The following is a 16,611-nucleotide window of genomic DNA, read 5'->3' on the forward strand; positions in this document are numbered from 1 at the left end:
TAGCTCACTGCAGCCTCCACCTCCTGGATTCAAGCCATCCTCCTGCCTCAGCCTCTTGTGTAGCTGAGACCACAGGCGTGCACCACTACACCCAACTAATTTTTTGATTTTTCCTACAGATGGGGTCTCACTTTGTTGCCTAGGCTGGTCTCAAACTCCTGGGCTCAAGCCATCCTTCCACATTGGCCTCCCAAAGTGCTGGGATTACAGGTATGTTATGGTGCCTGGCCTGAAATCTTTACTATAGAAAGGATTTTTTTTTTTTTTTTTTTTTTTTATGATTGATTGTGCTGCAAATTCCACATTGTCAGCATAACTTGCATAACTCACATTCACCTTATTTAGAAGGTGTTAGGTTTTAACTTGGGTAGCCCCAGCTCCATTTTGTTACGCATCATTGTAACACAAAGTGAGGTTGTCAGCTAGGACTGAACATAGGGGGATGGAGTTTTACTTTGCTCCTAACACTGTAGCCACATCTAGGCTTCACTGTGACTTGCATGGCCGTGAAGAAACGCCACCACCATCTCCATGACAAGGCCATAAGTCTTTGTTACCAACCTATCAGGCCGTAACTCAATTTCTTGGGGGGCAAAGAGTCCCTCTGGATGACTACTTTCATAGGAATTATCGTGGGGAGAGAGAGAAGGCAGGGTCAAAGGCTAAAGGAGGCCTTACTTAAGAAGACAGCTTGTAAGGAGGCAGGATGAAAAGGAGGCAGAGAGGGAGGGAAGAGAGCGGGAGGCAGAGAGGAGGAGGCGGGCGTGCGGGGTGAGCAGCACGTGTGGGGAGAGCACAGCGGAGGGTCAGGGACCTGGGGGGTGTCAGAAGCAAGAATGTAAAACAAACCAGGGCAGGGGAGGGGGAGGACAGGGGACAAAATAAAAGGCGGAGGGGAGCACTTGAAATGAAGTTGGTAGGAGAGAGCGGGGAACAGAATGGAACGGAAAGGAAAGAATATTCGAGGAAAGAAATGAAACGAAGCAGGCACGAGAGCCCTGCAATCACGCCCAGGAACCCCCGGGGAGTTCTAAGCTGTGCCGCGGCGCTGCTGGGACCAGCTCTTCTTGTAAGTGGATTCTCGGGCTCCCAGGACATAGAACCCGACCTGACACCATCACAGGAGAACCAAGAGGCGAGAATTTCTTTATTCCTGTTTCTGTGGATACGGTCAGGATGCCGGGACACTAGGTTTTGCCTCTGAACTCTTAATGAACTCTTAATACCCTGCCTATCCATGTCTTCTTGAACAGGGGTGTAGAGAAAGCATGTCAGTGTCCTTTGAGGTCAGGAAGGGATTCTTGAGGCTAAAGTTGGCTTCCTGTGATGTCTGCTTTAGGTAATGAGTTGAAAACCTAACCCCTCCTGCCTCCACTGAGAGGTCGCTCTGGGTGCCACCAGACATGTGAACACGATTGGGATGAAGAAGGGGAGAATGTGGAAGATGCTGTGCCTCCTTCCATCACGTACCTCATCACTCAAAAGAGAGGACGTACATTAGTCAGTAGCACTGATCAAAATACGGCTGCCAAGAAAAAATAAAGTGGCTTGTATATTTAATACTTCATCATAAGAAAAGGTCTGTGCTCACCAGGCATGGTGACTCACTCCTGTAATTCCAGCACTTTTGGAGGCTGAAGAGACAAGATTGCTTGAACCCAGGAGTTTGAGACCAGCCTGGGCGACATAGCAAGACCCTATCCCTCTTAAAAAAAAAAAAAGGCATGGTAGCACATGCCTGTGGTCCCAGCTACTTGAGAGGCAGAAGTGGGAGGATTGCTTGAGCCCAGGAAGTCAAGGCTGCAGTGAGCTGTATTGAGCTACTGCACTCCAGTCTGGGCAACAAAGTGAGACCCTGTCTCAAAAAAAAAAAAAAAAAAAAAAAAAAAAAAAAAGTAAAAGAAGAAGAAAACAATAAGAAACTGTCTGTGTGCAGCAGGTGGCTCTCCTTTTCCGGCTCCATCCTCTGGGCCCTGCCCCCGTCTCTTCCCAACCAGAAAGCAGAGTGTCTTGTCAGTTCTCGTGGTTTTTTTTTTCTTCCCTAGTCCTTCATCCTAGTGTAACAGCATCTCCGCTTCTAAACATTATCGCCTTAGCAACTTGGGAGTTGTACAGCAAGAAAGCCTTGCCTTGTTTCCTTTTTTGATGGTAGGTCTGAGAAACTCCCAACGGTAATGAATGGCCGGTTAGACTCTGCTGCGATCCCAGCCTTGGAAGAAAGACCAGAGAACAGGCAATGGCGGTTAGAGCTGGGCCGGCCTCTTACTGGGCACTTGGAGTTCAGAGCAATGGTTTAGCTCAAGCTAATGTTACGGAATTTCTGTGCAGGACCTTGCGTCGGCCAAATGGATGTGCTGGGCTTGCTTCTTGATGAGATGACAGAAAGAGTCTTACTAGCTGGTGCAAAGGAGAAGGGTTAGAGTACCACACAGCTAGACCTGTTGGGATTAGGAAGGGCAGCCCAGAACCCACTGAGGAAACTACTAGTAGAAAGACCAGTGAGAGGAGAAACACTGTCTTCATTTCCCCCAGGGCTATGGTACGACAGAAGGTGATGGAGCTAGGAGCTTTGATCTTGAACCTGAACTCTTGTGCTCTTTTCTGGGATGTGGGGGTGGGGGTGTGGCAGGGTGCAAGGAAAGGAACATAGTGGCTTATTGCCCCAGAAGACCATACTTACGATCATGAGTTGTCTGGGCTGGGTGTGGAAGTCGTCCGCGTTATATCCTCCCTCTAGTTCCCCAGAAAGCCTCGCTCCATCCCTTCCTAGGGTGTCTACGTCAGACCATGCTCACCCCCCGCTGGACTCACCATCACACTTGAGCCCTTGCCGTGCCAGTCCCCACAGCAGGGTCCCACAGTGCTCACAGAAGGTCGGGCTCTTGTAATTGTAGACTTTAAATCTGTGTGGCATGTCAATTTTGAATCTCTCCTTGTGGAACTGGAAGAAAGGCAGAAGGTGAAATCACGTGTGTGTCCCTGGGGCCCCGTCTTTGGATGTTCTTGCAGATACTTTAGCATAACTGACAGAGGTCATCATGAAGACACTGGCATTGTGTGCATTTTAAACCATCATTGTCACTTGTCAAGCCCTAGAGTCATGCCTGAAGACGGCAGGCAGCCCTCAGCAACTGTGGGTGAGGGGGCATGCTTGCCTTCTGCATGTAGCAAGCACCCTGTGGACAACTGAAATCTGAGGCATCCGCACACACAGGCTAACAGCTCAGGAAAATGGCAGAAGGGTTATTTAAACAAGCGCTAAGGAAACACTGCTTCCATTTAAATAGATGAAGATTCCCTTCCTGTTTTAGTATAAATATTTTCTTTTCTCTTTCAGTCCAGAACTAGTGCTTTTAACCTTTGTAAGATGTAAAAAAACAATGCCTTCTTTAAAGGAAACATTTCTATGGGTTTATCAGTATTACTGCCTAATGTGAGAAGCATTTCACACCTATTATTCATGAACTGAGGTGGCAAGAGGAGGGGGTAGTTCCTGCCAGGTGCGGTTAACAAATATGTCACATGCATCATCTACTACACAGGTGATATCTCACGTAATCCTCAAAATACCCCATTTGAAGTAGCTGCTATTACTGTTCTCCTTTGACAGATGAGGAGATGAAGCACAGAGAAGGTAAGAAACTTGCCCAGGACACACAGCTCTAGAGCTGGGATATCTATAAGCTTGGCAGTCAGAATCAGAGTCCAGCCATTCTCTTTTCTGTCTCAAAATAAATGTGAAGACTTAGTGGGATGGGGAGAGGGGAGTGGGAGAAGGATGCTAGTGATCGATATAGATTTTTTTTTTTTTTTGAGACGGAGTCTCACTCAGTCGCCCAGGCTGGAGGGCAGTGACGGGATCTTGGCTCACTGCAAGCTCCGCCTCCTGGGTTCACACAGTTTTCCTGCCTCAGCTTCCCGAGTAGCTGGGACTACAGGAGCCCACCACTATGCCCGGCTAATTTTTTTGTATTTTTAGTAGAGACGGGGTTTCACTGTGTTAGCCAGTATGGTCTCCATCTCCTGACCTTGTGATCCACCTGTGTCAGCCTCCAAAAGTGCTGGGATTACAGATGTGAGCCACCACGCCTGGCCCAGAATTTTTTTAAAAAATAGTTTTCCAGAGTTTAAATCAAACTTATTGCATGAACAACAACAAAACACTTGGGTTAGTTGGATTCCTGGTAAGAATGTCAATATTCTTGTGTAGGATAAAATGCTTTATTTTCTAAAGTTTTATAATCTCTGCAGAAGTTTCTAACTCCACAGTTCCTTTGGGAAGGTGCACAGCAAAGATGCCTTATTCATCAGCACAGCAGTAGATCTAACCTTCCCGCCAGGGGTACTGGTCAGCGTTGGCTCTTTACAATGACTGTTTAGAATTGATTAAAAATTGCTCAGTACTTACTATAGCCATTTTCAACCAAGAAAAAAATAATTTTCAGGACTCACTTATATTCCACAGTTTAAATATGAACAATTAATAGGTCAAGGTCCAGGCTGGAAGGGGACCATTTCGAATCTTGAACGCAGGCCCAAATGGCTCAAGACCCCATGGCTGATGAAGACTCTATGTACACACTTTCCAGTATGAAAACCAATGAGCTACATGGGGCTGGCAAACACTTGAAAGGTGGTGAGTTAGAATTGAGATGTGCTGGACATGTGAAGTAATACACCCTGGAGTTTGAAGTCTTTTGTATAAAAAAATTACTTAAGGTATCATGTCCATTATATGTTGAAATGATAATATTTGAACAGATTGGATGAAACAAAATATATTATTAAAATTAATTTCACCTATTGCTTTTTATTTAATGTGGGCTACTTGAAAATGTAAAATTGCACACGTAGCCCTTATTTTATTTATTTCTATTGGACAATACTCCTCCAGGGGTAGAGGAACAAAAGAATCCCAAAGATGATATCCCCTTGAGTGAACAAGAAATCAAAATATCCCCAAAGAAGATAATATCACAGAAATTAATTTATGTAGCAGACAGTTTCTCAAGACTTTGTACCAGGGACTTTGTTAGCCATTGAGGTTAACAGTGATTCAGACATTTGTGTTTTTTTCTAGAAAAGCTGAAGGCATCAAGTAAAGGAAGAAGTCTGGGAGGTGAAAATTTGATTTAAACAAGCAAAATCATGGTCTGAGAAATTGTGATCTTAATTTTAGTACCAGCTCTGCCACTTACAGGTGATCAAACATGAACGAACTACTCTAACCTCTTTGAGTCTTAGCAGAATCACCGGTTCGCACGAGTTTATCCCCTTCTGGTTCTAAATGTTAGAAGAAATTCTACTCTGAAAAAACCCACCCAATTCGCCTTCTCTGAACCTGCCCCTTTGTTGGAGAAAATCACACTCCTGAGAAGGCTGACTCCGTCTAGTTCAAATGGACTTTCAGCTCTGCTCCACAGTCTGGCTTTTCACAAGTCACCTTGCTTTCTCTAAGATAATTATCTCACAGATCTTCCTTTTTCCTCGAAGGCACTTGTTGCTTTCTCTTTTCCTTCCTCCAGCCGTCAGACTCCACGGGGGACACATGCAGTCTAAGGGGAGCGCCCTTGTGTGTCCACCACCAAAGTCCCACACCTATCCCCATCAGCAACTGTCTTGCCCTACTCCCCTTCCGGTTAAACTGTGGAAGGGCCAGGGACCCGTCTCCACCAGAGTTCGGGACCTCTTCGCTTCTTGCCAACAGACTTGACTGTCTTGTTTATCTGTCTCTCTAGCTTTATCCAACTCTCCCTGGCCAGGGGAGCACTTTCCATCCTTGGAGTCTCATTTCCCAGCCACTGTTCTCTGTCCATCATCTCCTTCACGGTCCACCTTCTTCATAATATTAACTCACAGGTTGTTTTCATGTCATCAAATCACCCTTCGTGCAGGTCAACCAGACTAACACCTCCAAGATGCCCCTGACATTTCTCTGATTCAAGCCTGTGAAGATCCGCATATGGAACTCAATTTCCTCAACACCTCAACTGCGCAGTACACAACCTACCTCTTCTCCTCCTGGTTTCTGTAACTCATACATTCTGGGTGTAGGAGGAGTGCTCTGTGAGCCCAGGTTCTCAATGTCTATCTCTATCCTTTATCTTCTACCTAACATCTCATTTTAGATTCCTTTGTAGTCAGTCCTGAACCTTCTGTATTTCCTCACTAGGCGATCTCTGCAGCAACTTTAAAATCTACCTATATGATGGTCACTGTCAGATTTATAGGGTTGGGCCCTTGTCCCAGAGGAATTCCAAGCTCATGTGAAATTGTCTATTTGATGCTTCCACTTGGATGTCCACATCTCAGACTCAACTGTCCAAAGTGGAAAAATTCATCTCTCGCAGTCTTCTTCACTCCGTCGTGGCTCTGTTATCTACCACACTGCTCAGCCTCAGGCAGAAGCCAGAACCTGGGGCATCATCCTTATATCCACCTCTTTCATCTAATCTTTTGGCAAATGCAGTCATTTATAACATCAAAATCACCAGAGAACCTGCCACTTTTGCTCCATCTCTGCTGACTTCTCACCAGTATAAACCACCAATCTCCCCGCCTGGGGGATTCCTTCTATCTTCTCTGGTTTTACTTTCACATCTCAACGCACTATTTCTACTACAGCATCCCGAAGTGGGCTTTCTACTACAAGTTGCACAAAATGCAATCACTTTTCCAGGCTCCAAAGAAACCCAGCATGACCCAGGCCTTTGTGCATTCCCCAGTGTGGGCTTCCAGTCTCAGCCCTTGCAGCTCTCACTACACTTCAGTTCCTGGAACACAACTGGACTCTCCCTCAGCAGGGTCTTCCAGCCTGTAAGGAGCTTCCTTCCTCCTGCTCTTCACGTAACCAGCTCTGTCACTCTTCAGCTCTCAGTTTCAATGTTCCCTCCGTTGGGGAGATTCCCTGACCATGGAGTCTCAGTAGGCCACCTGCTTACTCTCCATCCGTGCACCTTGTTTACTCTCTTTGTAGCACTTAATACAAATCGAAGCCATACATAGCTGTTTGTTTATTATCTCTTTCTCCAACTTTGCAGGACCACGTCTGTTTTGTGTTATGCTGTCCTTGGAAGAGCACAGTATCTTCCAAGAATCAGATACCCAATGAGGATTTGTGGAATGAAGAAGGAAAGGGTGGGAGAAGGAAGTCAAAAGATTTCATCATGACTTACAGAGTGGAGTAATAGACATTGGAGACTACAGGTGGCAGGATGGGAGGGAGGGAGGGTTGAAAATTACCTACTGGCGTAGTATTCACTCTTTGGATGGTGGGTTCGCTAGAAGCCCAGACTTCCCCACTAGATAACATATGCATAGAAGAAATCACTTGTAGGCCAGGTGTGGTGGCTCATGCCTGTAATCCCAGAACTTTTGGAGGCCGAGACAGGTGAATCACCTGAGGTCAGGAGTTCAAGACCAGCTTGGCCAACATTGTGAAACCCCATCTCTACTAAAAATGCAAAAATTAGCCAGGCGTGGTGGTGTACGCCTGTAATCCCAGCTACTTGGGAGGCTGAGGCAGGAGAATCTCTTGATCCTGAAAGGCGGAGGTTGCAGTGAACCAAGATCATGCCACTGCACTCCAGCCTGGGTGACAGAGTAAGACTACATCTCAAAAAAAAAAAAAGAAATACTGCACTTGTACCTCCTAAATATATACAAATTTAAAACAATTTAAAATTCATAATGATAGGCTGCCCATATGCTAGCCCAGTTTCCCTCCTCCATTAGGTAAAATATAATTTGTCTTCAGATTATACCTCAAAGTTTATTCTAAAAGAAATATTTGCTTCTCAACATAAAATTATGCCTTTGTTATTATCTCTGAACTTGTAAATGCCATGTTGCAGTATCTTATCATCATTTGCCTTTATTTACTCTTTTACTGTCATTTCCAGCTGGGGGGTGCCACAAGGATTGTTCTCATATAATTAATCTAAACTAGGCTTTCTGGCCACTTTGTATGCCATTTTTCTGGAAAAGCAGAGTCATGAAAATTCTTCTTGTATATAATTTGTGTATATTTAGGAGGTATAAGTGCAGATTTCCTTTTTTTTTTCTTTGTTTTTGAGACAGAATCTCACTCTGTTGCTCAGGCTGGAGTGCAGTGGCATGGTCTTGGTTCACTGCAACCTCCACCTCCTGAGTTCAAGAGATTCTCCTGCCTCAGCCTCCTGAGTAGCTGGGATTACAGGCTTATGCCACCATGCCTGGCTAATTTCTAATTCATCCTCTGGTTTGGGTAACTTGATAAGAATCATTATTGAAGAGGAAAGAGTTTTAGGGAGATGGATGTTCACTGATAAATGGAAGGATTCAAGTTCTGGGCTGTAACATTTAACATTTTGATAAAAATCACCGCACGTCAAAGAGAAATGTAAATACGTACCATGGTTTCTCGGCTATTGATAGCTGATCCTGTGCACTTTGCTATAACTTTATCAATACACTTCTTGTGAATTGCTGCATTGCATTCTGAAAAGAAAAAAAAAATTGCAGCTTATGATCTTCATAGCCTAAGGAATAGCTAAATAAAAAGAATGATGGTACTACAACCGAAACCCTCTTACTTACGTCGGCACTGGTAGCCCTGTTTGTTCAGGCCCCTGTAATAAAGCACACACTGATTTATTTCAACGGTGGTATCAACATCAGCACCAAGAGCATTTAAGAGGTGAATGAGATCTCATAACCCCCTAAGATCACAGAGCAGTTTCTCATCAGTAGCCCCTCTTGTATCATTTGCTGAGAGTATTAACAGAGTGTTTTCATTTTAAGCTGCTTTTAAAAGTTTGATAAATAAATAAATGAGAAGCGGCTGATTTCTTTTTTATTGTTGTATTTTCCAAACAAACGTATAGAGATTAAAAGGCATGAATGAAAATGCATGCATCACGGACTCTTTGTAGCACATTTCCCTGTGCTAGACTTAAAAATTCATGGTCTCGGTGAGCTCACTACAGAGGAACAAAGACATCTGTAACATTTTATTTCCTCTTTCTGAGCATCTGAGAATATTTGCAACCAACAAAGTCTCACATGTAGGGCCGATTCCTGTGTGACATCCATGATTAGAGAGAAAGGAGGTTCAGGTGATTAGACGAAAGCAGGTTGATGAAAACCCTCCAAGTCAATGTGGCATGTGGATACCCTGGTTACATGGGAGCTGTGCTTTAACAGTTTCTGCAGTAGCCTAAAAGGAAGAATATCCCTTAATAGGCTAGGATGCTGAGAGCCAGAAACAGGAGTCATTTCAAGTCTCTACTCTGTCATAGCCTTTGCTATGTGGTTACTGAGGCTTAAACTGATCTGTTTGATGACTGTTAAGATACCCAAGAGCCTCATAAACATTTAAACCATTAGCTACAATGGCAAAGTCTGCCTGTTGCAAAAAGTAGCACCAGCACGGTTGGGCCATTAGGTGGGGGAAGTTTTGACTATAAAACTGGAAAACTGCTTGTAATAAACATACGTTTCACTTCTGTTCCTTCCCACTTACCCCAGTAGCCCCGATTGAGGCAGAAACTAAAATCCCACGGGCATTTTTCCTGACTAGACCTGGCTTTCTCATGCACCTCTTCTATTGGATCACACCATTTGAACCTTCTCAGTTCAGGCGAGGTCCCTGGCAACGCTGAGGTAGCACTTACTCCAGCATAACCCCATGGTGGAGCATGCCAGCCTACAGGATTAAGAAGATGCAACAAAATGCATAACCCGAAGCTTGGAGGGAGATGCCAAGTGACTGTACCAGACAAACTCGTGGCAGACAGAGCAAAATGTGGGCTGTGGGAAGAAGGTGGCGGTGAACTCATGGCACTTGACGTGGTGGACCTTTGCCTGCTTGATGGCACCCCGGCGCTGATGCAAAGCAAAGAAGCCTTCCGTCTCACATTCACTCATGTCCTTTGTGTCTACAGGAAGAGAAAGGGGAAGAAAGTGAAGTTCTGCAACAGGACGACTCCTATTCCATCTGGGTCGGGAGGGGAGGGAGATGGGCAAGGGATAGAGGAGAACCAGCAATGAGTACCTGCTGAAACATTCCAGGTACTCACTATGGTGGGTACCACACTAAGCATCTTTCCTTAATTCTACAACATGGATTCATCATAGCGCATATTATCAGAGGGTGAAAACAATGTTGGATTACTGGCTCAATCCTTCGCTCCTCTTTGACTGGGCTGAGCTATCCTCTTCAAGTTTCAAAACCAGAGATTAGAACTTTGAAGGTATCTATCAACCTCTCTTTGTCACTGTCAATGATGACTCAATCAGAAAAGGCAGGAAGTGGCAAAGGCTTTCCTGTCTGTAATTCTAGAGAATCACATGGTTACTGCCAGCATCTTGGGAACAGTATTTCAGAGGTGCCAGGAAGCTTTACGGTCGGTTGTTGGAGACATGCTGGAGTAGACTGGGGGGAGCTGACCAGGATGTTGTGTGAGGGGAAAGGAACTTTGGGACATTGTGTCCTGGTTCCTGATGTCCACAGTGATCAGATACACCAGCTACCAACCATATTTACCATATGAAAAAGGCCAGAAAATTAATATCTCACTGCATTTTTTTTAGTGTCTAGGTAATCCTGCGCATTACCTAGTCATCAGCATCAAGCCATCAGATTCAATCTATTCATTTCACCCTGGGCTCATGAATATTGGTGAAAGTGCTTTAGATAGTCACTGTTTACAGTGCCCTATACCTGGATGACATCTTTCCAAAGGGTTGAGAAACTAAGATAGTCAAATTATAAGAATGCTCATGATGCCCTTGCTGAAGTCCAGGTCCTCATGAAACACCAAACTGTAAGGCAGTCATGGTTAAACAGCACAACAGATACTTCAGCAGGTGAGGGAGAATAACACAGGGAACAGTAAAGAAATAAAAATAACCATTGCTATAACAAAAATAATACACAAATAAATATGTGAATAAATAAATAAGGATAATGAATTTAAATCCTAGAGTTATAATTTTACAATAGCTTGAAGACTCTTGGATTACTTCTTCTATTTTGTTATAAATACAAAACATTGAGGTTTAGTTTAAATAGCAGGTTCATCATATTTCACAATGAATTAATAATATTCAATCTAAATTTCTTTTATTCTGGCTAAGCAGTTAGCTATAGCCTGACAATGCGTTTGAAGCAAATTATCTTCCAAGGTACCTTAATGTCCAATCCCTAACAGTGGTTAGACTAGAAACACTCTAGGTAGACAAAGGAGGAGCTGTGTGGGTAGAAACCTCCCCCAGGAATCCAGCCACATCCCAGGACACACTTTTGGACTCAAGCCTTTTCTATAGCACCCACAGATCTGTTTTATGGCAACTCCAACTCCCAGACAAAAAGCATTTCCAGTAACCCTCTTAACAGTTCCACAGATGGGACATAATACTTTGCCTGATACTTTAAGAGTAGGTAATTTAGGTCCTTTTACCAGGAACTAGGCTGGAAATAATAAATTCAGCTTGGTAAATGAGGCGTTAAATTAAGGGTCACTGAGTTAATCACCTTCTTCCACAAGTTCTGGTATAAATGTCCAAATCTATTTACAACTTGTGACTAGTAGAGTAGGTCATTTGTTTATAACATGTGACTTGTTTCTATTTTGGTCCAGATGCATTAAAATAAAATAAAAATAAGGACAAATAGACTTTTAAATGCAGGGAATGAAAGTGAATTATTCTGGGGACCCTATACAGTTTTTTACTGTAAAAATCACATATATGTTTAAATGTATAACAAATCTATTTTATACATGTCTATACATATGTTTATATACATGTGTGTCTACATGTATATAAACACGTTTTTATAACACATATGTATTTTATGTGTATATTACATATATGTTTACATATGTGTACATGTATATAAACATGTTTTTATAAACTATAAACATATAGTTTATATATATAATTTGTACATTAGACTATAATACTATACTTTTTTAAATATTAGGAATTTCTAGAAATGAATTTATACCCTGTTATTTTCTGTGATTTCCTTTATCCTCTTTTCAATCATTATAAAAGAGTAAATGTAAAACATAGAATTCTTTAATTCTTTTGGTATTGACTATTTCTCTATTTACTGGTTTGAATGAGCTCATTGGTTTTTGCAATTTTTTTTCTTTTCTACTAATGGATTCTAATCTATTTATGTGGTCTAACCTATCATTTATTTATAGTCAATCAAATCACAAGTTTCCTGACCAGCTGTGAGTAAACTGCCTTGCTGAATGTGCTGAAGAAACGTATTACTCCTCACCTTTGCATGGCTAACAGTTAAGTCAGGGAGATGTGGCACAGGCACAGAACAGCCAACCTTAAGAGGCAATATATGATGGTGTGGAATAGGCTCAGGGATATGGGTACCCATATTTTTTAGGAGGTAGGAAAAGAAATAGCAAAAGAGACCAAGAAGAGGCAGCTGGAAAATTAAGAGGAAAACTTGGACAATATTGCATCAGTCAAGTTGAAAAGAAATGAAGTTTTCAGCAGTGTATGATAGAGAGATATCAAGGAAATTGAAGGCTAAGAAGCAGGTGGGAACTCATAATCCTGGAGAAAGCCATTTCAGCAGATTGGTTGAATTATAAGCCAGAGTCTTAGGGTCTAAGAATAGAAGTAGAAGGGAAGAAACAGAAACTGATAAATATAAACTACTTTTTAAAGGAGTGTGTTAGGGAAAGCAAAAAAAAACTCATGGAGATAAAAAGGTGAAAAAAAAAGAAGAGATGGTGTTCAAGATTAGGGAAGATAGATAATGCAGTATGTCTTGGGAATGAGGAAGAAACTGCAGAGAGAAGGAAGAGTCGAGGATGTCAGAGGTAAAGTGTATTGATAGAGCAGGACTGCTGGGATGAGAAGTGTGCAACCAAGGGAGCAGCTGTCTCTGAGGCAGAGGAGAAGGAGAAGAAGGTGGGAGGAAGCAGCTGCATCTTAAAGTGCAGAGACAGACAGAAGACAGGGTCTCTGCCGGGCATGGTGGCTCACACCTGTAATCCCAGCACTTTGGGAGGCCGAGGCAGGCAGATCACCTGAGGTCGGGAGTTTGAGACCAGCCTGACCAACATGATGAAACCCCATCTCTAGTAAAAAATACAAAATTAGCTGGGCATGGTGGCACATCCTTGTAGTCCCAGATACTCAGGAGGCTGAGGCAGGAGAATCGCTCGAACTCAGGAGGCAGAGGTTGCAATGAGCCAACATAGTGCCATTGCACTCCAGCCTGGGTGACAAGAATAAAACGCCGTCTCAAGGGAAAAAAAAGTAAATAAAATAAATAAAAAAATATAAAAAAGAAGAGAGAGTCTCTACCAATCATGTTGGAGGCAAGGTCAACCTCCCAGAATCAGAGGAGACTGAGGCACCCCCAGAAACCAAGGAGGATGGGAATGGTAGGAAGAGCCATTGTGTGGGAATCAAAAGGAAACGAAGGAGATTTCTAAGTGCCAAGGTAAGTCCAGCTGAACAGTTCAACATGCATTCATTGTGTACTTCCTGCATGCCTCACCTGAAACCTGGCGCCAAAGTTAAAGGAATGAATGAGGTGTGTTTTGACGGTGGCTGTCCTGCAAGGAGTTAAGAGTCCAAAAGGAAAGACAATCAATGTGTCAGAACAGAGGTATTCACAGGATGCTATGGGACCATGAAAATGAGGAAACTATACCAGCTAAGGCAGGTGGAGGTAGGTGAAGGAGAGAAAGAGGGAAGTTGGACAAGAAAGGTCCTGGCAGAGATGTTTCTGTGCTGAATTCTGAAGGACAGATAACTCCTACTAATGTGTGGGAGAAGGTATGGTGGGGAAAAGCCAAAGTTGTTCTCTCTGGGTGGAAGGGAATGAGCAAAGCTACAGAGCTAAGGTTCCTCAGGGTGTGGGTGGGGGTCCAGAACTAGCTGGGCATTGCCAGAGTGCAGAGGGTGAAGCAGAAACTATCAGCAGTCATTTCCAGAAGATGTGTAGGTGTTAGATCAGTTTGAACACTTTCCTGCAGACAATTTGCAGATGCTGGAATGCTGCAGCAGGGGCAGAGGCATTATGTGGTCAGATTGGAGCTTGGCATCATTACTTCTAGGACCACCGTAGGAGAATGGATGGGACATGGCAGGAGGTAGTAAGGAAGTAATTAGATAATGAAATGGACAAAATACTGACTAGACAACATGAACACAAATGATTGACTGATGCATTCACATGGAAGTTGAAGGAAAAGGAGGCTATAAAAATTATGTCCAGGTTTTGTGGAATGAGTTATTATATAATTAAGTACGATAGTAAGTTATAAAAGAAATAGGTTGCTCGTGAATGTGGTAAGTGTAATTTTGGATACTTAGTTTAATTTGGCCCCTTAAATTGTGTAAGTACAGGAAATCTAGTTGGAGAGGTCTGCTAAGAAGCCAAAAATAGAGTCTGAACCATAGGGACGTCATCTAATACCATCTGTTTGTAACACACTTAGCTGTAAGACTTTTTCTAGCAAAGCCGGGGAGAATGAGAGGGGAGAATGCAAGGTTTGGAGATCAGAATATCCATGGCAAAGAGGAAACTAATGAGAGCAGAGTGCTGACAAAGGCTTATCATGGGAGCCAGGCTAGGTAGAGAGTTAATGCCAGAAGTGGGCTAATAAATGGGGTAAAAGGGAAACTGCACTAAAGGCTAGTACTTATTGGCTGGGAAGAAGGGCAGAATTGACAGGGGAGGAGGATGAGTTCTGGAAAAACAAGTTCTGAGTGTGAGTCCCTGGAGGTGGAGAATTCTGAGTGATGATATGTGGGTTGAAGGTTGGTTACTGAATGAATAGAGAAACATAGGAAGGTGTGAAATAGAAGGGCGGGGGGCATGAGATGAACATGGGGAATTCTGAAGTTACAAGAAAGTAATAATAGGAGAACAGAGGAAGCAGAGAAAAAATGATTCCTGCTCAAAAACCCAACACAAGGGGATTTCAAAGAGAAAGAACAAAGTAGTCTGCTATGGAGAGCTGAGCCATTTACCTCCTGGTGAGTTAGAGGACTTGAGGCTTCCACGGAAAAGGAACACTGGAGACATGGTATTATCTCAAGTGTTATTCAAATTTGAATTCCTTATCCCCCAATCATTTTCCTCTTCTTTCCATATCTCCCACTTCTGCCACTCCTACCATTTTCCCAGTCTAGCTATTTTAAGAGATATTCTCAACATTTTTTCCCTTCATTGAACTTACATTTTTAAGGAGTAATTATTATTATTATTATTTGGAGACAGGGTCTCGTTCTGTTGCCCAGGCTGGAGTGCAGTGGCACTATCTTGGCTCACTGTATCTTTGATGTCATGGGCTCAAGCAATCCTCCTGCCTCAGCCTCCCAAGTAGGTAAGACTACAGGCACGTGCCACCATACCCAGGTAATTTTTAAATTTTCTTGTAAAGATGGGGTCACTCTACACTGCCCAGGCTAGTCTCAAACTCCTGGGCTCAAGTGATCCTCCCACCTTGGCCTCCTAAAGTGTTGGGATTATAGGCATTAGCCATTGCTCCCAGCCTAATTTTTAAAGAATTATAAAGCATCTCAACTATGTACTCTTAACAGGCATTCTGTAGATATTTCATCTACTCTACCATGAAATCTTTCTGCAACAGTATTGTCTTTTAGACTATTCCTTTTATTTTATTCCTGTAGCCACACTCCTAGAACAGATTTTTATCGCCTCTCCATAACATAAGTGAAATTTTGTAGACCAATACTGTGTAATTCCTTAAGTAAAAGAAAGTATATTCTTCCCATTAGTTCAAAGCACAACCCAAGACTATGCACTCCTCTTGCCCTCCAATATCTGTCTCTGACTCTTCATTATGGTTTCAGCAGGAGCCTGAGAGTCTACCTAGGCTGTTCTCCCCGCAGCCCTCACCCATGACATATTCCTGCTCAAGCCTTCACTTTTTCCTCCTTGTAAGGCCATCCCTCTTCTTTAGAAAACTCAACTCTTCCTCCCCTTTAATGCCCACACTGTGGAACTTACTGAAATGAAGGCAACATACACTGATCTCTTGGTTAATCAGTATTTGTGTGGTTTAGGTTATAATTTTATCTAATTGTCTAATCTGTACCACCTCTTCAATCTGGGTTCATGTTCCCTGAGTAGAAGAACACGTTTTACTTTCCTGAATCCTTCAGAAGATGATTTGTTATACTAATAATGAGCATTCTTAAAAGAAAGTGGCATCCTCTACTCTCTTCCTTGTCATTAACAAGGAATTTTCTAGTTAGGTTATTCCATAACTTTGGTTTTTAAAATTAGATTTTTTTGACATATAAAAATTTAGAGATGGAGTGTCAATTTGGATCTAGCTATAAAAAGTTTTAAATATTACAAAGCTTTGTTCTTAAAACATTTCCTAGGCTTTTGTCATTATTGTTTGTGGAATATCAGTGTTTTTGCCCAACTGAATTTGCTCTCTCATTCTAATAAAGTATTTAAGTTCCACAGGAATAGGAGGACTGTCCATGGAATTGTTTTTCAAAGCAGGGCTCTTAAAATCAATTACCAAAAATACTTGCATTCTGATGAAGGGCCCTTTTCCCTTCCCTTCCCTTCCCTTCCCTTCCCTCCCCTCCCCTCCCCTC

At 42.8% G+C, this 16,611-nt stretch overlaps 1 protein-coding gene across 5 annotated transcripts in view; it reads right to left on the reverse strand.

Moving 5' to 3' along the window:
* The window catches only part of PRKCQ (protein kinase C theta), a 155,253-nt gene that overhangs the window by 65,499 nt on the left and 73,143 nt on the right, over positions 1-16,611 (reverse strand). For all 5 annotated transcript variants that reach the window (XM_017872473.1, XM_017872472.1, XM_017872475.1 and 2 more), the window contains exons 5-8: positions 9,755-9,917; positions 8,578-8,609; positions 8,393-8,478; positions 2,812-2,941 (exon numbers count right to left, since the gene is read on the reverse strand). In XM_017872473.1, the coding sequence (XP_017727962.1) occupies positions 2,812-2,941; positions 8,393-8,478; positions 8,578-8,609; positions 9,755-9,917 (411 nt within the window). The remainder of the gene's footprint in view (positions 1-2,811; positions 2,942-8,392; positions 8,479-8,577; positions 8,610-9,754; positions 9,918-16,611) is intronic.

The sequence above is a fragment of the Rhinopithecus bieti genome, unplaced genomic scaffold (assembly GCF_001698545.2).
Source record: "Rhinopithecus bieti isolate Rb0 unplaced genomic scaffold, ASM169854v2 scaffold_6933, whole genome shotgun sequence".
Taxonomy (NCBI): domain Eukaryota; kingdom Metazoa; phylum Chordata; class Mammalia; order Primates; family Cercopithecidae; genus Rhinopithecus; species Rhinopithecus bieti.